Here is a 22,997-nt window from a genome sequence, read left to right as displayed (position 1 = left end):
GTCTGAGGTAGGCAGGCCGGGTGTCATGGGGGTTTTCTTCGTACTGGTTGATTACTCCCAGTGGGAGAGGAGCAAGAACACGTGTCCGGATCTCCAGAGCTAGCCATCCCTGCCTGTGTGTTTCCTGTCTGACTATAGTTTTTCCAGGGGAAGTCAGACCTCTTAGTGTTTCCTCAACACCCGACACTTGCCCTGATGTGTAGGTTTCCAAACCAGCTCTGCCAGGCGCCCCTGTCCAGCTGGGGCTCTATTTCCTGTGAACCTAGGAAAGGAGCCTGTTTCACAGATGACTGGAGAAGCTGAGCACTCCCAACATTGCCCTCCCTCCATACATACCTACAGCTGAGGAGAGTCCTAGGAGAAGGAGGGGGGTACTGTTGGAGGAGGGGTGTGTTCTTGTGCACCTTGTGGACTCCTTTGTTCAGGGAAGCATGCCTCCTTGTTTGGGGCGGGGGGTGTCTTTGAGAACAGTGTAGTAACAGGTGACAAAGATTCTAGGCAGAGCCGGGGATAAGGAATGGCCGTGAGCAGTGGTTGATAATTGACCACAGTAACTGGAGATTTGTGGCTTTAGACTTAGTCCGATTTGGGTTCCAGACACTGTGTGTGTGTGTGTGCATACATGTGTCTGTGTGTACACACACACAGATGCATAGTCTTGAGTCAGTGGCCAGAGATCTTGGCCACTAATCTTGTTTTGTGTAGCCTTGTGGAATGAGGGGCATTTATTCAATAAATACTGTTTGAACACTTCCTGTTTGCCCAGTGCTAGGCACTAAGGGTGACTAAGACATGGACTGTGCCACTGAGCAACTCCCACATTCTTGGAAGAGACAGAATTGGGGGCGTGTGATTATAACCGTGTGTGCTGTGTACCATAATCGAGGTCTATCCCAAGGTCTCTGTGAGTGCAGAGTAGCAAGCTCTGCTTAGTGAGCTGGGCTTGATGGGAGAGAGCCAGGGTGGGCTTTGGGGCAGGGGCAGGGGGGTGACCTGTGAGCAGTGCTCGACTGACTGAAGAAGTTACCTGTGCCCAGGTTGAGCACGGGAGATCCCTGTGCAGGGCTCAGGTGTGTATTTAGTGTGGTAGAGATAAGGCTGGGGCTGGTTGGGAGTAGTTTAGGGAGGGCCTCAGGGTGCCATGCTCTTGGGTTTTGCTCCATGGCTGAAGTGGGGCTGTCTTGCATTTTATCTCAGAGAGGCTGAGGGAAACCAGTAAAGCTACTGCAGTTTGCAGGAGAGAGCTGATGAGCAGGGGCAAGACTTCCTCTAGAGGCCGGTGGGACACAGCCGCTGTGGAGGGTTGGGGCTGGGTCTGGAGGGGTGAGCCGGCGGAGCACAGTAGGTTAGCATTTGGGTTGGGAACTCAGACTGCCTCGGTGGTGCCACTTACTTGCTCTGTGCCTTTCTCTCTGGGCTCTTTGTTTACAGAAGGGGATAGAGTAACAAACTGCATTTGTCTCACAAGGGTTTTGTGAAGGTTTGAAGATCTTCATAGAGTGGTTCACAGGGAGTGTGGTGAGATGGGGTCTCTGATGAGGAGGAGGAGGATTAAGTACCCTGGGAGGACCCAGTAGCAGAAGGGAGCCCAGGGACCTGTCATATTGAGGGGCTGGAGCCTGGCCACCAAGCCCTTTGACTGGGAGACGAGGAGGCCCACCCATTCTCTTGCTCCAGGCTCTCAGCAGCCCAGCTGTTGTCGGTGCTCTTTCCTGCCGCCGACTTTTACAAGGTGACAGAGCAGCTGGCTAAAAGCAGCTGCTGTGGTATCATACTGGCCTATTTCTGTGAGTCTTGCCCCAGTGAATGCTGTCTAAGCACATTGATTGGAGACCCCTCTTTTCTAAGAAGTGCTTTAATGATAGGGCCCATCTCTGCATCTTCTGTCACCATTCCTATCAGTCTTCATTAACTCATGGCATCTCTTCCCATTCTGTACCCTTTCCTCTGATACGGCTTCAAAGAGGTCAGAGATGGATAAGTGAGAGGGGGGAAGTGAGGACTACTATCACAAAGGCCTGATACTAGGGGATAGGAGACTTTTCCCCCCTCTCTATTCCCGTAGAGGTGGAGAAGTCGGGGGGCTTTGAGGAGAGTTGTGGGGGAAATGGAGGTGGGGGTAGGAGGAGGGGACTGTGCTGGTGCTCCGTGCAGAGTGCTTTGTTCAGAGAGGCACAGGGCCGTGCTTCCCTGAGGGAGCTCTCTGAGAGCAACATGGTAACAGATGACCAGACTAGGCAGAGCCAAGGTAACGATGAGTGGCTTTGAGCGGCCGTTGATAATTGGGCTCCATATGACTGAAAATTTGTGGTGAGAATCAGATTTGGGTTTGAGTCTCAGCTCTTCCCATGACTTTGGACAACTAACCTTAACTTACCTGAAACTGATTTTCAGCTATAAGAGGAATTTCTTCCTCACAGAGCTGTATATTAAAATGGTCAAGTGAGGTTGTGTATGAGAGTAAGAGATTTTATGTGAACGTGCTCTGCACAGCATTTGGCACTTGTGGGCACTTAATAAGTATTCGTTTCCTTTGCTTTCACCTTAGCTAACTACAGAGCTCTAGCTCTTTCCCCCACCAAGTGTGGCCACTGGTGGCTGCTCTGACAGCCTGGGCTAGAAGTCTGTTTCCTGCTTCGCTTCTTTGTTCCCTCCCTGAGTCTGTACACAGAGGACTGGGGCGTGAGGAGAATCGGTATTTGTCCTAGTGCAGTAGAGTTCGTGGAGCATACCCTCATCCGTGGTATCGTTTGAGAGCCGCCACAGCTCCATGAACTGAGGGAAGGTGAGAATGGTTAGCCCTCTCTTAGAGATGAGAAACCAAGGCCCCAAGGGTAAGGTCACACAGCAAGTTCATGGCAATGCCAGGATCAGAGCCTAGGATCTCTGATTCCCACTACAACATTCACTTATTTTTCTACACTTGAGAAAATGACAAGAAGATAGATTGTTCTGTAGGACCAGTGTGATTTGTTTTTGTTTTTGTTTTTATATGGACGGAGTGATCTGATCTCCACTCTGCCCTCTGGCCAGATGTGCTCTTTGACCAGCCCAGGCTTCTGTCCGTGGACAAATTGGGCCTAGACCCTCCATCTAGATTATCTGCTGCCTTCATCTTCCTGTGGCAACCCCATCAAGATGCTTTCCCACCCTTTTGCTGGGGGTGAAGATAGCAGGTGATCTGAGATAGGGGGACCGAAGAGCCCTGCTCTGACCTGTTGTGACGGGCTCATGATGACAGCACCTGAGCCTCTGCAGGGAGGTGGGAACCTGGCTCTGTGCTCTAGCTGCTCCCTGAAGGGCCTCTCCAGGACCCCCGATGACAAGCTCAGGTGCATGCGTTCATCCAGAGTGTTCCCGCATTTGCCCGTGTGTACTGTGGGCAGGCTGCTGTGTGTTATGTCTGCTAAGCTGGATGTGGGAGCTGCAAGCTCTGGCTTGTTCCATGGTAGTAGGTTTCTGCCCTGGTGTGCTTTATCACTATAGCTACTTTTTTTCTCCTTAAAACGACAAGGAAAAGCCCCCAAACCCTAACCTTCTTGGACCTTTTGTGGCACACTGAACAAGCAGGACCCCACTGTGCTACCCTGGCTTTGGACTCCGGCATTTGCTGACATGCCAAGCACCATGGAATCTGGTAAAAATGTGAAGGTTAAGATAGGTACAGCCAGAAAGGACACCAGCAACCGGACAGAAAAAATAATTACAGGGCCTGGAGTGTGCTGTGGAGGAAACAAACCGGAGGCTGTTCTGGCAGTCGGGTGAGGTGAGGGTGCTCTGACAATGAACGATCCAGATCTCTCCGTTGCAGACAACAACTGAGGCTCATTTTTCACTTCTGCTACACGTGTGTAGCATGACAAGCCACTCCACTTGTTTCTGGAGAATGGCCTCAGTGGCTCTGGCTCAGCCTCCTGGTGCAGGGCCCAAACGCTGGGCAGACTAGGCTGGAGAGGGCTTTGGACGACAGAGGTTGGGGGGCGGGATTCATTTCCGCAGCTTGGTGTGGGCAGCGGTATGGCTGGCTCTGCTGTGGTGGCACATGGACTGCTGCCCGCCTAGCGGGGCTCTGCAACAGGTACCCTTGTGTTCACACTTGAAGTATCCTGTCTGTGCCCCTGCTTCATTGTCCTCTCCTGCTGTGCCCCTTCTTGAGCTGCCCCTGAGCCTCGACTGTTGCTGCAGTGGCTTTCCTGCTGTCACCCCCGAGGTAAAGCCTCATTGCCTCCTCATAGCTGCTCCCAGAGCTCTTTGGCTGGATATGCTGGTGCCTCCACAGGGAGCCCTTGGGGAGAGAAGGAGGAGCAGTAGAGAAGTGTGGGAGAGGAGTCTTCTGTGAATACTTGGTTTGGGGGAAGAGCCACTGGGGACAGAGAGTTCGCTGCTTTCAGGGAGTCTGTGGTCCCAGGAGATGGGGCTTGAGAGGCTCTGCTTGCTGTCCTCACTCAGCTCTTAACATTCTCCCTCCTCTCCTTGTAACACTGGTTCCTTTTGAGGTGGCGCTTGGCTAGCCTTGGAGAGGCTACGGTGGCTGTGTGCCCAGGCACAAGTACTAGCTCTCTCCCCCACTCATCACCTCCTAGGAACCGGGCCCATCCTGGGGGAAGCAGGGAGGGCTCCTTTTTATAGCCACATGTAGGCTTTGTGTATAGGCTCTGCTGCTTCCTTCCGGGCCCTTCCCCGTGTTGGCGGGTGGCCCTGGCTTCAGCAGGCCTCAGGATGCAGAATAAATGGGCGGGACTTTCTCCTGCAGAAGACTGGCATCTCCTTTTCTGTGCCCATGCCTGGCACAGAGGGGGCTGGGTTAGCAAGCAAGAAAAGAAGGTGGCTCGATCTTCGATCCCGGGAAGCTTGCAATCTAGAACATGCAGAAGAGCATGAAAGCCCAAAGCCAGCAGGAGACCGTTGTGCCTGAAGTACTGTAGGCTGAACCCAAGGGTCCAGACACAACTCCGTTGCAGCCCGTCCTGCCCTTGTGGAGTTCCTCCCCCTGCCGGCTGGCAAGCCAGCACTGGCTAGAGAATCTTTACAAAGGCCGTGAGGTGCCTGGGAGCAAGGCGTGGGCGCGGTGAGGAGTGGGTGGTCTGACGGAGGCTCCAAGCCCTGGCAGTGAACACTAACTAGACTGGTGAGGGGCTGGGCCACAGCAAGTCTGACCCCTTGTTTGTGTGAGATCTAATTCTAACTCAGTAAGGGTGGGCCGTTCACTTTGGGGTTGGCTTCCTGTTTTCTTGGACACCTGGGGATATGGCTGAGCTGAAATGTCCTGAGGGAAGTAGTCGTTTAAGGGGTGCCCCCAGGTCACAGTGTCCTTGGCTTGGCCTTGTCCGTGGGGGCAGTAGGGCACTGACCACGCTGGCTCTCTGGCTGTGAAGCTGTGGGTGTGTGGTGGGTGAATTCTAACCCTGTGGGACTGAATGACATCAGTTTCAGGCCCCAAGAGTACGGGCTGAATTCATAGAGTGACTAACCCTGGGAAGGAGAGGAGTGGGCCACAGGTCCCAAAGGCCTTCAGCCTACTTGCGTGCAGAAGGTCAGCTGGGAGGTTGGGCAGTGACGGGTGCAGGGGCTCTGCAGACCCCTCTCCCCACCACCCCATTCCACCTGATGGCCCTCCCCTGTTGGGAGGTAGCTGTCCTCTTCTACCCTAGTCACTCTACCTGAAGTAGGAATTGAGTATAATGTGCCTGTGGCCTTTCTTGGGAACTCTTCATATATCCACCGAGGAGGTTAAAAAGGGTAGCATATGTCACTTTGTCAAGGATTTTACCCACGGCCTCTTGAGGCTAGCAGTGAACTACAGAGAACATCCCTTCTAGTGACCACAGAATGCCTGGTGCCTGGACCATTTCCACAAGGATGTCCTGGTCCCTGGCCTGAGAATTGGCCCACACTGGAAGGCTGGAGTGGGAGGCAGCAAGCTTTTTAGGGGAGGTGAGGCCAGAAGTTGTCTTAGGAGTATAGAACTAGGAAATGGGGCATCTGGGTGGCTCAGTGGGTTAAAGCCTCTGCCTTCGGCCCAGGTCATAATCCCAGGGTCCTGGGATCGAGCCCTGCATCAGGCTCTCTGCTCAGCAGGGAGCCTGCTTCTCCCCCACCCCCGCCACCTCTGCCTGCCTCTCTGCCTACTTGTGATCTCTCTCTCTCTCTGTCAAATAAACAAATAAAATCTAAAAAAAAAAAAGAGTATATAACTAGGAAATGAAAATCAGGAGTGGGAAGTCCCAAGGTAGGCATTCCTGTTGACAGGGGAGGCACCCTCTAAGAATCCTAGATGGGCTTCCTGGGGAGTCAGTGAGTTCCCCATGACCTTAGAGTGGGGTCAGGGGCTAGATCTTGCATCAGGGCCTTGCCTCCCCAGGAAGCAAAAGGAGGACAAGGAAAGTGTCTTGGCATGGGTTGGTGTGACCCAGAGGGAGTGTGGCCAGATGCTGAGGAGTGGCTGAGCTCTACAGTTCTAGAACGTGAGGGGCCTAGTGTGGTGCACAGAAGAGGATGTGTGGGCCAACAGACCTTGCCTTCATGACTTCTTCATTGCTTAGCATGTCTCCAACCTCCTGGTCAGGGTTGACTCTGCTGGTGGTTTGAGGGCTGGCCCTATACCTTCTTCCCACCCCATGCCTCCAAGAATGAGCAGGATGTGTGGTGGTGGTAACGTGGAAACCAAAGAGGTGGGGAGCCAGGTCAGGCATGGGGCTCCATAAGGAGCTCTGTATAGGAGGCCTCTGCTGTCTCTCTCCACCTGTCTTCCCACTTCAGCGCATCCCTTAGATCTCTAGCCAGAGGTTCCTACTGTTTCCTTGGAGGGGGGCAGATTTTCCTGTCTTCTAATGCATTCCATTTCCTGCTAGTCCTAGGGCCTTAAAACTGACAGGTATGGTCCATGGCCTCAAGGAGCTCGTGTTCCATTGAGAAGATTGTCAGTCAGATAGCCTTAAAATGCTCATAGGGTTCCCACTCATTTAAGTGCTCAGTAAATATGGTTGTGACAAATAAAGCCAGTATTAGGGCTTGTCCAAGGATTAGATTAGGGATGGTGAGAGAAAGGTGTTAAGGATGTTTTTAAAGTTTCTAGTTTTTGTACCTGGGAGGTGATGCTGTTAGCTGACCCAAGAGGTGTGGCAAGAGACCTGGGTTTTGGTGAAAGACGTGTTGAAGAGTGTGTTTGAGGTAATGTGTTTGGTTTGAGGGGTTGACTTTGAGGTGTTTTTGAGGCAAGCAGGTGGAGGTGGCAAGTAGGCAATTGCACCGAAGGACTTGAAGCTTAGAGGTGGGGACTGCATTGTCTGTAAGAGGAGTCCATGGAATCTGTGGGCATTGATGACTGACTGAGAGGAGGTAGAGCATTAGGGGAAGAGAGGACCTTGGCCTTGGCCTTGACAAAGGCCAATGTGTAATGTGGATAGGCCTGAAGCCCAAGAAGGAGGAAACCAGAAGTCATGAGGGAGAAGCCAAGGACAGAGCTTCAAGCAGGAGGGAGGGCATGGTGAACCATGTTTATTGCTCTGAAGGTTGGGAAAGAGGAGGATGGAAAAGTGACTTACACTCCGTGTTCTTGTTCTCCAGGGAGCCTGAATATACTGGGGGGGGGGGGTGGCGGAGGGGCAGACACAAGACATCTAGAAAAAACTTGGACAGCATCAGCCTTCAGTGGAGGCAGAGTGCAGAGGACCTGTGCCCTGGGGACTGACCCATGAACTACCTGGGGAGTTATTTCGGCCTGGGCAGCAAAGTTGGGGCAAGTCCTTGTCCATACTGCACTATTGTGGGAAAGGCCCACTGTGGGCCCAGAGTCCTTACCCCTCTACCATGAAACTGAATGCCTCCCCCACCAGCAATAAAACTGCTCCATTGGTGCCTTGGCTTCCACGATCCCCTGTGCCTGACATGACCCTCCAGACCTGCTTTCTGCAGAGCAATCTGAGAAATCCCAAGGAGCACTGCTCACTTTCTCTGTGCTCCCAGCACCACAGACATCTCCCTGTTGTTCCGTCTTTGCACGACCTCATGGTTATCTACTTCCCCATCTGTTTCCTCCACCAGTCCGGGGCTTTTCTGAAGGGCAGGAACTCAAGTGCCTTATTGATCTCTGTTTACCCAGGACTCAACCCAGGGCCCCGACACTGAGGAGATAGGTGTCGGATACGTGTTTGATTAGATGATGGAATGAATGAACTAGCTGTAAGGGGCAACTGCTCAGCTCTCTCCCAGCTTTGAGTTCTGTGGGTGGGGCCTCTTTCCCTTCCTTCCTTTGGGGCCTGAGCATGCTGATCCCACCTCTGAAATGGGTGGGATTGGTCTAGTGTCTTAGGCAGGAGGACTGCCTGCCTGGGTGGTGGGAAGGCTCTGGGGCCATGCAGAGGGTCCCAGTTCTGCCACGAACCACTGTGTGATCCTGACAGAACCCTCTGGAGCCTCCATTTTCTCAATGCTCCGAAGAGGAGAGTCATCTAGAATCTAGATGATTCATGTGCTGGCAACAATCCTTTACAGCTGTAACCTGAAGCAGTTAGTACACACGGGTTCCAGGTCCTGTGTAGGAGGACCCTGCAGACCTCCGTGCAGCTGTCCGAGCGGCCTTTTCCTGTTTATCAAGGTGGGAGAGGGCCAGATGCCCAGTCAGGCCTGGCTGCTCGTCTCGGTCGGGTGTTTAGGGAGCAGTGACTGATGAAACCCCAGCCAGAAGCAGATGCTGAGCTCTGCCCCGGTACACCCTGGGCTCCCAGGATTCAGCCAGGACCCTGAGAAGGGGCTGTGGCCTCTCTCCCCTGCCGCTACACTGGCATGGGAAGGAGAAAAGCCCCATTCTCACCTTTTCTGTGTTGCATGGCCCTCTGACCCCAGGTCTCCCAGGCTCCAGGCTTGTCTATAAAATGGAGGTAGATAGCTCCCCACCCCTCTGCTTTTGACTTCCTCTCTGGTGAGATCTGGGAGCTGCTTCTGACGGCTTCTGTTGGAAGGTAGGAGGGAGGAGTTCATAGTCTCAGAATAGAGAGGGGAATGGAAGGCAGGGGAGGAGGGGTCTCACTCCTTCCAGAGGTCTTGCACAGCATGGAAACCGCTGGCCGGTCCAGTGTCCCTCATTCCAGCTGCGTTAGGTTCTTTTCCCACCTATGCCCAGGTTCTGTCCTTTCTTCTCCTTGGGTCACATCCATCTTTCCCTTCAGAGGTCTGACGACTCTTTAAAAGCTGTATCTTCTAGTTGGTACAGCTACTCTGGGGGCAGAGCCCCTTTGTCTTTGGCTCCCTCTGAAGGGGGCTCTGGGGTGCAGTGCCTACCCTACCCTTGGGGCATCGTGCAGGAACCTGTGTGTAAGGGTGGCAGGGGAAGAGGGCTAGGAATTGGCCACAGAGCGTTTCCCTTGTGGCTTCCTTTCTCCGTGTCGGCATCCTTTGAGGGAGAAGGCTCAGCTCCATTCGTGCTCCCTTGCCCTGGGTGTGTAGTCTTTGGAGGGTGATGAAAGGTGGCTGACTTGAGGGGTGGGGGCAGCCGGGAATGGCCCATTTGTTTATTCCCCGCTGTGTTTGGAGCGGGTTATAATGAGAGAGCATTTAGGGGGAAGTTTGTGGGGGTTTTTTTGTTTTTGTTTGTTTTTGTTTTTAGTAAGATTTTATTTTTAAGTAATCCCTATACCCAACATGGGGCTCAAACTCATAACCCCCAAATCAGGAGTCACATGATCTACCAAATGAGCCAAGTGCCCCATTTGGGGGAAGATTCGCACACCTCTCTTGATCCCTGGGCCTCGCTTTCTGAATCTCCTGGTGGCCTTGGCTTAGAGCCAAGCAGGGCAGGGTGCTCAGGGAGCCCTGCCTTTTCTACTCCTCAAAGTTCCATTAACTTCCCATGGTTCCCACCAGTTGCAGGAACCTTTGTCTAGGGACTTCCCAGTGTTCCCAGATTGCCCCGACCCCCAGAGGCCATGCCCCCACCCCCATGCTGCAGCGGTAACTGGTCCTTCTTTTTTCTGTCCCCTTAGTAAGCCTCACCACCTTCTGTATTTGCATGTTTGTTGTAGCTCCTCCGCCTTTGTCGACTGCAGCACCTTTTCCAGGAAGCCATCCCTGATACCATCTTTGAGCATCTGTGCTTTGTTAGATGATGAACTCTGGACTCTAACTTGTGTGTTCATTCCTGCTCTTTAGCACTCTGTGTACATTTTGAGGCCTAACTAGGACCTGAATGTGGGGAATGGATAGAAGAGTTGAACGTAGCTTCTTCCCTCAGGAGCTAGCTCACAGGCCAGTGACCTAGATCTCTGGAAGCACTAGAATGTGACAGCAGTGTGGGGCACTGGCTATGCCACCAGCCTGGCACGTGCAGAGGCTTGGAGGGAGCGGCATGGCCTGAGAGCTGATGTCCTGCGGTCCTTGCAGCTCATGGCCTTGATTGGACTTGGCCTTCTGGGGAGGGCTGGGCTGGGCTTTCCCCACCTTCCCCCAGTGCCCTTGCAGGGCTGGACAGCCAGTCCTGGAGGGGATCTGGGGGTTCATGTCCCGTGAGTTTGGGGTAATGAAAACCCCCAGAGGGGAAAGACCTGTGCAGGCCAGGTAACATTCACTTACCTCTTTCAAGCTCTCTAGATTAAAAAACAAAACTCTTCATGTTTACCATGAGTTGAAATTTTTTTAAGTTGCAAAATGTAGGTGCATGTATTTCTCTTTGGGTAATTTCTACAGTTTACATCAGTTAATGTACTTTGTAAAAGGAAGAATGCTCTTTTTTTTTTTTTTTTAAGATTTTATTTATTCATTTGACAGACAGATCACAAGTAAGCAGAGAGGCAGAGGGGGAAGCAGGCTCCCTGCTGAGTAGAGAGCCCAATGTGGGGCTTGATCCCAGGACTCCAAGATCATGACCCGAGCTAAAGGCAAAGGCCCAACCCACTGAGCCACCCAGGTGCCCCAGGAAGAATGCTCTTCTTAAGAAAAATAGTTCAGGGGCGCCTGGGTGGCTCAGTGGGTTAAAGCCTCTGCCTTTGGCTCAGGTCATGGTCTCAGGGTCCTGGGATTGAGCCCTGCATCGGGCTCTCTGCTCAGCGGGGAGCATCTCTCTTTGCCTGCCTCTCTGCCTACTTGTGATCTCTCTCTGTGTGTCAAATAAATAAATAAAATCTTGTTTAAAAATTTTAAAAAAAGAAAAGAAAAATAGTTCAGTGAAAGCATGTTTCATGTCCAGAAATTTGTGATATATGCCACTTCTGGGTTTTTGTTGTGCTGGTGATGGTGTTCTTGGCTCTGTGTTCATCATTTGCGGGGAGGTTAATTTTCAGTATGTCCTCCTGTCTCTTTCTGATGAGATCGCTTCAGTGTCTCTTGACATCTCACAGTCGCTCAATGAAGAAGGGCCAGGAGTGGTGATCTTCTTTTGCAGATAAGGGAGATGAGGCTCAGAGGTGGGGCTGTGCCTCCCACCCGACTTGCTGGTACTTGGTGCTCCTGGTTCCTCTCTGTACATCCCCCTTGTCTGATGGGTAGGTAATTGGCCAGTAGGTTTGCAGGACCTCTGTCTGTGTAGGGCTGTTGGGAAGGTGACCTCACTGGCAGCAGGGGATGCTAGGACACTGGTTCCTGACTGAGAAGCTTGGGTCTAATTTAGAATCAGATTTGATGGTGGGCTCCCTTCTATCCCTTCCAGGGCCTGCCATGGTCAGAGTGAAGTCTGCTCTGGGGCAGGATTGGCTAGCTCTCATGAGCTGTACTCATCAAGATACCCTGGAAAAGGCTTGGTGCCCTGCCTCCGCTCCCCCCTTTCTCTTCCCTGGGGACTCTGCCTGGTGTCCAGGAATGCTGCCTCTCTGCACCTCCCTGCCGTGGCTGTCCTGATGCACCGGGCAGGGGGATGACTGGTGGGGCACTTGTGGCTCAGCTTGATGTCTGGGAGCGGGTGGGGGACAGGATTCTAAGACCAGAAGCAGCCCTACCCTCAGAAGGACCTTGCACAGACAAGTCCTCTAGGGTCATTGTCTTCAGTCCCTTCCCAGACTGTAGGCTGGCTGCCTGCCATTGAGCTTGTCCCCTTCGTGGCACCCTCTCCTCACCCAGGGGAGTAGGTGTTGTCCCTGGCTTGGGGACCTACTTTCCTGCAAAGGCAAGTTCTGATCTGGCCCTGCGAGCAGCAGCACTACTTTTTGCTGCTGTCTAGCTGCCGGCCTCCCAAAGTGCTTGGGATGAGTGGTGTGACTCAGATAAGGAAACTGAGGCTCTTAAAGGGAAAGCAGCCACCACTGCTCTTATACCCTGCTTTCCAGGCCTGACGGACCCAGGCACTGTGCTTTAAGTAAGTGCTGATCTCTAGTCTCATGGTCTCTGGCAAGGAGTCTGTCCCTGGGCCAAGACAGGAGACAAGGGAGGGTTTCCTTGCCTGGTCCTGCAGGCTCTGGTTTTGCAGATTTGGTCTTGTGGCATTCTGCCTCCGTGCTTAGGGCCGGCCCCTGCCGCCAGGCAACGCGCATGTTTTCTTCTGCATAAAAGTCAAAACAGAAACCAATCCAGGGTTGGGGGTGGTCAAGGCAGGCCAGGCTTGACTCTCGCATGTGAATGTTTTTTATGTAGTTGGCTGTTCACATGTGAACGGTTAATGGCTGTCCCACCCCTAATGAAAACCTTTGCTTTATCCCTCACCTGCCAGCAAGGCCCATCTCTCTGCTTGGAAACAGGATTTGAGAATTGATCTTGGTGACTTCAGTCTGTTGGTCTCCCGTTCTGACACGCATCCTGTGAGGTGGTGGGGTGCACATGCCACCAACTCCTGGTGAGTGTGCACGTTGGGAGCCGCCTCTGGCTTAAAGCACAGCTGCAGGCACTGATCTGAGCTCTGGCCTCAGGAGCCCCACGCCTCCATGGTGCCCCATCCCCGCAAGACCCCTTTTTGAGCCAGGGAAATGGCTGCTTAGATTCTTTCCCTTGGGCCAAGGCAGCTACGGCCTAGCTTTACCTCTCCTAGGTTTGGGCCCAACCTCAGGAAAGCCCTGGCAGTTGGCTGCAGTTCTCTCCCCTCTTGCTGGCTTCTCTGGGCCTCGAGCTGATGCACTAGGCACACAGGCCAGGGGTCCGTCTCCTTCAGATATCAGTGGGATCACTGGTTCCTGACAAGGACCTTACTGTACTAATGGGGAAACAGAGGCCAAAAGAGTGAGGACCCGCCTAGGGCTGCATAGCTAGGATTTAAGACCTGCGTGGTCCTCCTCTGCTAGGCATGGGCAGCCTTTAGGAAGGGGGATGGTCAGGGCAGGATTCCTGAAGGAGCAAGAGGGGGCAGGTTGCCACCAGAACCCCCAGGCTTCTGCCCAGGGCACCAGGCAGTCTGGCCATCAGAAAGTCCTCAGCTCTCAGAGCTGGCCTGTGATGCCAGTCCCTGACCCAGCATAGGTAGTCCCTCATTACCCCAAAGCCGCTCGAGGAAGACTGGTGGTTTCTGTATCTTCATGAGAGTATGTGGGTGATTAAATGCCCAGGCAGTTTATCTTGCCGCTGTCTACTACAGCCACGTTTGGTGTGGTGGTACACATGCCATTCCTCAAGCATGTGCCTTGGGGACCTGGTCCTTGGAGTGAACATACCATGCTTGCTGATGGAACCCCAGGACCTCTCAGGTTGGAGCGAGCTTGAAGACGGACCTTTGTCATTGGTGAAGGCCTGCACTCTTCTGCTACACAGGAGGCTGGCCTGGCCCCCTGGCTGTGGGATCCTGGCCTTTTCCTCAGAGAGTTCCCCTGTCTCACTTGTGTGTCTCGAACCTAGCAAGGAACTCCCAGTACCCTGGCTTTTCTTTTCCCCAGTGTTCCTTGAATGTTGTTTTCCCATGGTCTGAGTGGGGGATGAGTGCTGGGTCATGGGTCTCTGGGAACAGGGTGCTAGTCTCCTGCTCTTCTAAGCAGTTCTCCTCTCCTTCCGAAGCTCCCAGGTCCTGGGAGGGTGTCTGTCCCTGCCCTTCCTGTCCCACTGTAGGTCTGACCCAGACAGCTAGGGTGGCTCGGCCTCCCCCTCCCCCCAGCTAGGGCAGAGGCCATGCCTGTCCCAGGGAGTCTCCTCCCCTGATGGTCGTTCCTGGGGGACCAGCCCTGGCTCTCTCAGAAAAAAGGACACTTCTGTGTTTGCCTCCCGGACAAGGAGGATGGGAAGTGGGATGGGGAGGTGGCACAGGAAATGATTTTTAAGAACGTGGTAGGGCATCTCACACTGGCGTCCTGTCCTTTCAGCCTCCTGTTGGCTTGATGCGCTTGGAGGGCATCAGCATCAGGCTGGCACTTCCTTATGGCGGCGTGGGGTACAAGGGACCAGGTGTGGCCAAGCCAGAGCTTGGGATGCTTGGACGCCTGGCCTGGAGCTGCTCCGTGCCTGTGTGGTTCCTGTGTTGGGCAGGAGCCCAGTCAGCCTCCAGCCTGGTCTCCGTGGGAATGCGCGCAGGAGCACAGGGCAGGCCAGAGGTTCTCCTGGGTCCTGCTGGTGGTGTGTGTGGCGGTGGGGGGTGTGCGCAGGGCTACACGTATCGGCCTCAGGCTTTGAACGGACCCTCCAGCTGCCTGCCAAGCAGTAGCCACGTCATGGGCTGCTTCTCAGGGTGGGCGGGCACTGAGCACTCAGACCCTGGCCTACATGCATCTGTGTTTGTGAGGTGGTGTGCCTGCGCGAGGGGTGTGGGAGGGGATGACAGCAGCTCTGCACCGGAAAAGCCCACAGGTTTCTGTTTCACGGGCAGGGTTTGTGGTTATTCTGCAGTTTCCGATCTGGGCATTTCCCTTGTTCAGCTCCTCCTTCCATCCTTGGAAACGATCTTCTCAGGCTGGGTTTTTGTGAGTCAGTTCCCCCGACCCTCCCTGTTTCTACCTGAGTGTAACTCATTTTTAAAACGCCACTGCCATTTTGTGGCCCCTCCCCCCACCTGTGTGCCTCCTTTTCTCGTTTGCTCCTTTAGTCCTCCAGCAAGTATTGCATGGGCTCTGCCTGGCCTGGGCGGAGATGACGAGTCTCACGTGGCGTCATGAGGAGTCACGGGCATGATTACCGCAGGAGGCCGCTTCTGAGTTGGGTCTTTCGTGGGAGAGAATGGAGCCTGGGGGTCAGACAGTCCACCCTAGGGGCCGGGATGGAATGGGGGGTCAGGAAGCACTGACTGTTCTTGCTCTTGGTCCGGCCCATTTTTTTTAAAAGGTTTTATTTATTTATTTGACAGAGATCACAAGTAGGCAGAGAGGCAGGCAGAGAGGGAGGAAGCAGGCTCCCCGCTGAGCAGAGAGCCCGATGTGGGGCTCGATCCCAGGACCCTGAGATCATGACCTGAGCCGAGAGCAGAGGCTCAACCCACTGAGCCACGAAGGCACCTCTCCAGCTTAGTTTAGACGGAGCAGAGAAGATGTGAGGGAAGAAGCTGGGAATGTAGATCACTGAGCCTCATCAGGAAGGGCCTTGAAAAGGCCACAGAAGGAACATGTTCTCCGTAGCGAGCAACCACAGGAGGAATCAGAATGGTGTTAGAAGGATTCTGAAAACTTAAGAAGAGTGGCTCATTGGTGAGGAGGGTGGGGGCAGGGCTGCTGGCAGGGAAGGCGGGGCTTTTTCAGTGAGAGGCCCAGGCCTGAGGGTGTGATGAAGGCGCAGGGAGCAGGGAGGACAGGGTCCAGACCAGTAATGCTGTGGTGGAAAGCTGGGGTTGGGCTAGAAGCAGTGCCTCTGTTTGAGGTGGGACAGATGGGGCCCAGCTGTGGCTTGGAAGGGGTAGGAAGAGAGCCTAGGGATTTGGGCCCTTTGGGACAATGTGGCCTGGGTGGTGCACAGTTTGGACTGGGAGGTCTCTGGGACAGACACTAGCTGGCAACATGCTGGGGCTGCTCCTGGCTCCAGATCTTCTGGGCCAGTCTGGGTTGAGAGCATTAGACGGGGCCCTGGTGCCAAGGGAGAGCTCAGGGAGAGTCCTCTCTGGTTGTTCAACTTCTTCTGTTTGAACAGCTCCTCCCTAAATCTGTCTCATTATCTGACTTGGAAAGTCCGTCGCCCACCCCCCCCCCGCCCCCGGCCCCGCATCAAGGATCCCACCCAGCACTGGGGGATCGTGTGGACGTGTGGCTGGTGTAGCCCTTCCCTGTGCTGTGCACTGCTGGTGCTCTCTCCTAACCTGGGGTCAGAACCTGTGCCCTTAGCGGACTTTGGTGAGGGAGCAGAGGGAGGGAACCTGCATCAAATGAGCTCCCATGTGCCATATATGGGGCTGGGTACTTTTGGCTTTTAGGACTTTGGATCTTACTAGCACCCTCTCCGTTACTGTTACCCGCATTCACACGTGAAGGAGTGGGATCAGAGCAGTCACTGTGCTGAGGTCACACAGCTAACGGAAGGTAGAGCTGGGATTCTGCTTCAGGCAGTCTGGTCCCAGAGTCCACACATGTTTTTTCTACCACCCTGCCTTCTAGAGAAATTCAGTCAAGCCCTTGACTTTATATTTGGTAAAAGTGAGACTAGAAGTTAAATGAGTCACTCAGTGTCATCTCCCATGTTAGTGGCCAAGGCAGGTCGTCTGCCTTGGACAGTCAGGGTGGGAAACATCCCTTTGGATAGCCACCGCCTTGGGAGACCAGGCCTCTTGCTGAGACTTGCTTGGGGATGTCTTTGGGGTGGTGGGCCGCTCAGGGACGTGTCAGTTCTCCGAGCTTGACCCCGCATTCTTCCCACGGATCCCGAGACACACTCGGGTCTGCCTCACCCTACCCTGGGACTTTACAATTTGGTTTGTGTCCTTTGTGTCAGGAAATGGTCCTCACAGAAGAGCCTTCAGCCCTCCCCAGTTCTCTGTCTAGACTCCAGCTTTTCTCCAGGTCAGAGTGACCTGCCTACATTCTCAGCAAGGAAAGGTACAGAGGCTGGGGCTCCCTGCTCCCCCAGACAGCCCCGCTTCTAGCAGAGGTCTGTCCTCAGACTCAGACTCACCCTCTTCTGTCACCCAGTAGGCCTGTGAGTACTCTTGGCTCTGCCCCTTGATGAGGTGTCTCTCTTTGTGGTCCCTCCCTAAGGGGGAGCGAGGGAACCAGGCTGCCTTCGTTTCAACACTGACTCAGAGACCCCAGCCTGACCTTGGTCTCTTCACCTCCCTAGTTGACATTCGGGAAATCAAGGAGATCCGCCCAGGGAAGACGTCACGGGATTTTGATCGCTACCAAGAGGACCCTGCTTTCCGACCAGACCAGTCACACTGCTTTGTCATCCTGTACGGCATGGAGTTCCGCCTGAAGACCCTGAGCCTGCAAGGTAGGCGTCACGGGGCTGGAGGGGGCCGGGGCTAGCTCGGGGCAGACAGGCACCGGCTCCGGGCTCCGCGCGGAGTGCGTGTCTCCAGCTCACCTCCCTGCCCCTTGATCCCAGCTACGTCTGAGGATGAAGTGAACATGTGGATCAAGGGTTTAACGTGGCTGATGGAGGACACACTGCAGGCGGCCACGCCTCTGCAGATCGAGAGGTAAGGACCCTGCACCCCCACCCCCGGCATTGCTCCCCATGAGCTAGCCAGGGGAAGGAGCAGCTCGTGAGGGAAGAGAAAAGGTTCTAGGGAGCAGCGGCAAGGACACAGGCCTTTGTGTGCACAGACACCGCCTGCTGACCTCCCTGGACCTAGTCTGGCTGGAGAAGTGGCTCTCACTTTAGGCTCCTCTCCCTCCAGGTGGCTGCGGAAGCAGTTCTACTCAGTGGATCGGAACCGTGAGGATCGGTAGGTACCAGGCTGTGGCTCTAGCCCAGCGGGTGGGTTGTGGCAGCCAGAACGGGAGCCACGCCCTGAGCAGCTGTCCGGAGAACCTGAGGACTCAGGGGGCCTATGCCTAGGAGGGCTGAGGGGCAGGCAAGCAGTTCTGGCACAGGTAACTTCTGCAGAAAGTCCTCTGAGGGCCTTGGTGCAGACTGGTTCCGGGTGTCCTGCAGAGCAGGCGATGGTGGCCTTAGTGTGTGAGGGAATGCCTTGAAGCTCACAGCTTTGAGGCCACTGTATGACAGCCGGGGGGCCGGGGAGAGATGGGGGACAAAGATCAGTTCATGGTGAGGACTTCTGACTGTTGCCATGAAAGAGCTAGAAAACCACGGAGGGTTTTGAAAGGAAGCATCCCGTGACCTGACTTTAGTTGCACCAGACAGCCGGCTGCGGCTGGACAGTCCAGGGCGGCGCAGAGCCGGCCGGCTTGGGCAGGGAGCTGCTTCAGCATTCTGGATGCGAGATGAGAGGTCGTGGCTCGGGGTGGAGGGCGGTAGCACATGGTCAGATTTGGACTCTACTGTGTTTTGAAGGTAAGAGTCCAGTAAAACTTCCGAACGTTGATTTTAGTGTGCAAGAGAAAGAGAGGAGTCCAAGGTAACAGTTAAGCTTTTTGGCTGGAGAATCTGGAAAGGTGGAGTTGCCATTGACTAAGATGGGGAAGGCCATGGGAAAAGCATATTTAGGGGAGCTTAGGGATACATTTGGGCCATATTCAGTTTTATGATACCCTTAGACGTCCAGGTAGAGATGTTGCATTGGCAGGTGGGTAGAATGAGTTTAAGGGAGAAGTTGGGGCGGGAGATGTTACCACGGGAGCATAGAGATGTTCCTTCCATAAGCCATGAGGCTGGAGATCACCTGATAAACGTAGCAAGAAAAGGGAAGAGGGCCATGACCCCAGGCCACTCGGACACTGGGGATCAGGGAGGTGAGGAGGAGCTAGCCAGGGGAAGGAGCAGCTTGTGAGGTAAGAGGAAAACTTGGAGGGTGGAGTTTTGGAAGCTTGGGGAGGAGGGGGTGGTGAACTGTGCCAGGCTTGGCCAGGTATGGACTTGACAGCACAGAGGTCGTTGGTGACCTTGAGGAGCAGAGAGCGGTGTTCAGGGAAGGAAAGGGAGCACGGATGGTTCCTTCGGGGTGCCGCACAGGAGAACAGAGAAGGGAGTGGTGGCTGGAGAGGTCAGCAGGGTCAAGACAGGTGTTTTGGTGGAATGGATAATAGCTTGCTTGTAATGCTGATGGCAGAGAGTTGAGAGAGGGTTTGGTGATGCAGCGTTTCCTAACCTGCAGAGCAAGGACCCTGTGCACCTTGCTTCTGGGCACCTGGGGGTCGGATGAGCTGGCACGGGCAGGAGCAGCACCTGCTGAAGCATACTTGCCAGTAGCGGCCAGGGCCATGCGGTACGGGACTGAATTCTGGAAGGGAGTGTTGGTGCTGTCTGCCAGGCTCTTGGGCAGGAGGAAGAGGGATGCCAACCCTCCCCTCCCTGACACCAGCCTCCAGGAGAGAAGGCTTCCCTTTCCCCTGTCTTTTCCATCCTTTTGCCAGGCAGTGTCCTCTGGTCCCACATCCCGGGCAGGGCACCCCTCGAGGGCAGGGACGCTTCCGTGTCAGACCCCGGGGCAGTGCCCAGTCGCCAGCAGTGATACTGTGTCAAGCAGGACCCCCTCTGGCCACCCCCCTCCAGCCTAGCGCCGGGCTGGGCGCTGAGACACGAACTCCCAGCATTCTAGGGTAGCGGGTCAGGACTCCCAAGGGAGCTGCCCCAGGGAGTATGTGAGTGAGCTGTGCTGGGGGCCTGGAGGCTCACAGGGGAAGGCTGCCTCCTGTGTCTGGGTGAGCCAACAGCCCTCGGATTGCTGGGGGCCAGAGGTGCAGGCTTGACCACTGAGACCTCAAGGTTGGCTCCCCTCCCCCACACCTGACCCACGTCACTGAGCCTGTTCACTCCTTTCTTGCCAGGCTCTTGGCCTTTTTCTTTGCCCACTGAGGAAACTGAGCCCTAGAGAAAGGAGGGGACTTCCTTTGGTCACCCCGGGGGCTCTGATGTAGCGCCTCGGGACTCCAGGTGCCAGGAGGAGTGCTTATCTGTCTAGCCCGGGGGGACTGAGTCCCAGATGGGCTCAGCCGACAAGTCAGAGGTCATGAGAGGTTGGGCGAGGCCCCTGGGAATGCCCCTGTTTCCTCAGTATATCAGCCAAGGACCTGAAGAACATGCTGTCCCAGGTCAATTACCGGGTCCCCAACATGCGCTTCCTCCGAGAGCGTCTGACGGTAAGCACATTCCCGGCTATCCGCTGGCAGGGAGGGAGCCTGGCAGCCCCTGGCCGTAGGCCTGACCGGAGTCCCGCCCTGTGTCACGTAGGACCTGGAGCAGCGCAGCAGTGACATCACCTACGGGCAGTTTGCTCAGCTGTACCGCAGCCTCATGTACAGCGCCCAGAAGACGGTGCATGAGCCACCTGCCCTTCCGTGGCCCCTGCCCCTGCTCTCCCACCCCAGCCCCAGCCCTGCTTGCCTCAGCCCTGCCGCCCCGCTGGAGGGCCTTCGGGTGCCATTTCTCCAGCTCTTCTCCTCTTGAGGCCCGCCCACCCCTGTCTGTTGCCCCAGCCTTTCTTCCTGAAAGCCCTTTTCCCATGTGGCCTCCCAGGGGCTCTCGCTCTGACCAGCTTCTGTCTCCTGCAGATGGACCTCCCCTTCTTGGAAGCCAGTGCCCTGAGGTTTGGTTTGAAGTGGGGCGGTGGGGTTCTCCCCGGGGCCTCCTTCCTCTCTCCCCTGGCGACTCCTGGTACAGGTGGGAGGCAGTGAGAGGGGGTAAGCCATGCTGGACCCTTTTGGTCATCTGTACTGGCTGGGAGCTGGGCTCTGCCTTCCAGGGGGCCCTCGTTGTCTGGGGGCTGCACCAGCCACCTGGCTGCCAGGTGCTTCCCTTCTCTCCCACAGGGCGGGGGAGCGGCCGGAGCTCTGTCGAGTATCCCTTCCCGAGTTCCAGCAGTTCCTCCTCGAGTACCAGGGGGTACGGCTGGGTTGGGCTGGGCCAGGGTTCCTGGCTGCGGGGGGCTGGGCTCGTCGCTGGTAGCCTCTCATGCGCCCCCACCCCCCACCCCACCAGGAGCTGTGGGCTGTTGACCGGCTTCAGGTGCAGGAGTTCATGCTCAGCTTCCTTCGAGACCCCTTGCGGGAAATTGAAGAGCCATACTTCTTCCTGGATGAGGTGAGCCCTGCCTCTCACACCCCACACATCAGAATGGGGGGCACTGACCGGAACCCCACCTGGGTCCCAGGAGCCAGATTCTCCTTAGGGCTGCCACCTTGTTCCTCCCCGCCGTCCACCTTGTCCACCACCTTGTCCACCTCAGTGACAGACACTGAGCGTCCTCTCCTTCCCACCACAGCCAAGCCAGTGGTCTGGGGTAGTGGCTCACTCTTGTCTTTCCTTCCTGTTCCTGGACAGTTTGTCACCTTCCTGTTCTCCAAAGAGAACAGTGTGTGGAACTCGCAGCTGGATGCCGTGTGCCCAGACACCATGAACAACCCTCTCTCCCACTACTGGATCTCCTCCTCCCACAACACGTGAGTGGCTCCGTTGGCACCCCCCGCCCCCCTGGCCCGGGCTTCGGAGGGAGGCACTCACCCAGCCACCCCTGCCTTTCCTTCCCTGTGCAGGTACCTGACCGGGGACCAATTCTCCAGCGAGTCCTCCCTAGAAGCCTACGCCCGCTGCCTTCGAATGGGCTGTCGCTGCATTGAGTGTGCGTGGGGGCCGGGGTGGGGGAGTAGGTTGGCGGGACCTGTCCTCTTGACTGTGGTCGTGTTCCTGCGCAGTGGACTGCTGGGATGGCCCAGATGGGATGCCAGTCATTTACCATGGACACACCCTTACCACCAAGATTAAGTTCTCAGATGTTCTGCACACCATCAAGGAGCACGCCTTCGTGGCCTCAGAGTGAGTGGGGGTGGGGGTCAGCTTGGCTACAGCTCTCTCCTATGACAAAGGGTCCCCTCCAGTGCTCTGTCCCCACTCCCCGTTTTTTATCTTTGTCCTTCTTGGCCTCCCCTCCTTTTTTGCCGCTTGCTTGAGCCCTCCTTCCTAAGCCCCTCCCTGTTTCCTGCCTCCTCGGCTCCCCCTTCATGGGTTCTTCTCTAGCCTGTGCAACAGACTAAAGCTCCACCCGTACTCACCACGTGCTTCCTTCCAGGGGCTAGGGAGGAACAGTTCTTCTCTGGCTAGCTGCCCTCTAGACGCGGCCCCCGGGCCCTTGCTTCCCGACACCTCTTCTGAGCAGCTCTTTGGACTGGGTGTTGACCCCTCAGTATTGGAAGGTCTCCGTCACCGCACTGGTCCCCTGCCCTGCAGGTACCCCGTCATCCTGTCCATCGAGGACCACTGCAGCATTGCCCAGCAGAGAAACATGGCACAGTACTTCAAGAAGGTGCTTGGGGACACACTCCTTACCAAGCCCGTGGACATCGCTGCAGACGGGCTCCCCTCACCCAACCAGCTCAAGAGGAAGATCCTCATCAAGGTAGCGGTGGGGGCGCCCCACCCTTCCGCGTGCCTCTCCCAGGCCGTGGCTCTAGCTGGCGGTCTCAGCCTGGGTGAGGAGGCGGGGGCTCGGACTGGGCTGGTGCTGCATGTCCTGTCTGCTCCCGCAGCACAAGAAGCTGGCAGAGGGCAGCGCCTATGAAGAGGTGCCTACGTCGGTGATGTACTCCGAGAACGACATCAGCAACTCCATCAAGAACGGCATCCTCTACCTGGAGGACCCTGTGAACCATGTGAGTGCCAGGCCGGGCTGAGCATGGGGACCTGGTGGGAGGAGGCCTCCGTTCATGGGCCCCACTTTGCTCTCTCCCAGGAGTGGTACCCGCACTACTTCGTTCTGACCAGCAGCAAGATCTACTACTCCGAGGAGACCAGCAGTGACCAGGGCAATGAGGATGAGGAGGAGCCCAAGGAGGTGAGGGGCCAGCCCAGGGCTGGGGGCCGGGCTGGGGTCAGAGTCACCAAGTGTCTTTGCCCTTGCCCTCTCCCTGCAGGCCAGTGGCAGCACAGAGCTGCACTCCAGTGAGAAGTGGTTCCACGGGAAGCTCGGTGCGGGACGGGATGGACGGCACATCGCCGAGCGCCTGCTCACCGAGTACTGCATCGAGACCGGGGCCCCTGACGGCTCCTTCCTTGTGCGGGAGAGCGAGACCTTCGTGGGCGACTACACCCTCTCCTTCTGGTAACCCAGTCCCAGCGCGTGTGCTGCACTC

General features: G+C 55.6%; 1 protein-coding gene across 2 annotated transcripts in view; it reads left to right on the top strand.

Moving 5' to 3' along the window:
* PLCG1 (phospholipase C gamma 1) overlaps positions 1 to 22,997 on the top strand; it is a 35,610-nt gene that overhangs the window by 3,988 nt on the left and 8,625 nt on the right. For both annotated transcript variants that reach the window (XM_032838481.1, XM_032838480.1), the window contains exons 2-16: positions 17,089 to 17,241; positions 17,356 to 17,449; positions 17,651 to 17,698; positions 19,928 to 20,012; positions 20,104 to 20,187; positions 20,424 to 20,458; positions 20,682 to 20,754; positions 20,851 to 20,952; positions 21,193 to 21,311; positions 21,405 to 21,490; positions 21,564 to 21,684; positions 22,096 to 22,264; positions 22,395 to 22,517; positions 22,598 to 22,699; positions 22,779 to 22,966. In XM_032838481.1, coding sequence (XP_032694372.1) covers positions 17,089 to 17,241; positions 17,356 to 17,449; positions 17,651 to 17,698; positions 19,928 to 20,012; positions 20,104 to 20,187; positions 20,424 to 20,458; positions 20,682 to 20,754; positions 20,851 to 20,952; positions 21,193 to 21,311; positions 21,405 to 21,490; positions 21,564 to 21,684; positions 22,096 to 22,264; positions 22,395 to 22,517; positions 22,598 to 22,699; positions 22,779 to 22,966 — 1,582 coding nt within the window. The remainder of the gene's footprint in view (positions 1 to 17,088; positions 17,242 to 17,355; positions 17,450 to 17,650; positions 17,699 to 19,927; positions 20,013 to 20,103; positions 20,188 to 20,423; positions 20,459 to 20,681; positions 20,755 to 20,850; positions 20,953 to 21,192; positions 21,312 to 21,404; positions 21,491 to 21,563; positions 21,685 to 22,095; positions 22,265 to 22,394; positions 22,518 to 22,597; positions 22,700 to 22,778; positions 22,967 to 22,997) is intronic.

Source organism: Lontra canadensis, unplaced genomic scaffold, assembly GCF_010015895.1.
Source record: "Lontra canadensis isolate GAN:19392208 unplaced genomic scaffold, GSC_riverotter_1.0 scaffold105, whole genome shotgun sequence".
NCBI lineage: Eukaryota > Metazoa > Chordata > Mammalia > Carnivora > Mustelidae > Lontra > Lontra canadensis.
The sequence above is the reverse complement of the archived record's forward strand: the minus strand, read 5'-3'. Positions and strand labels throughout refer to the sequence as shown.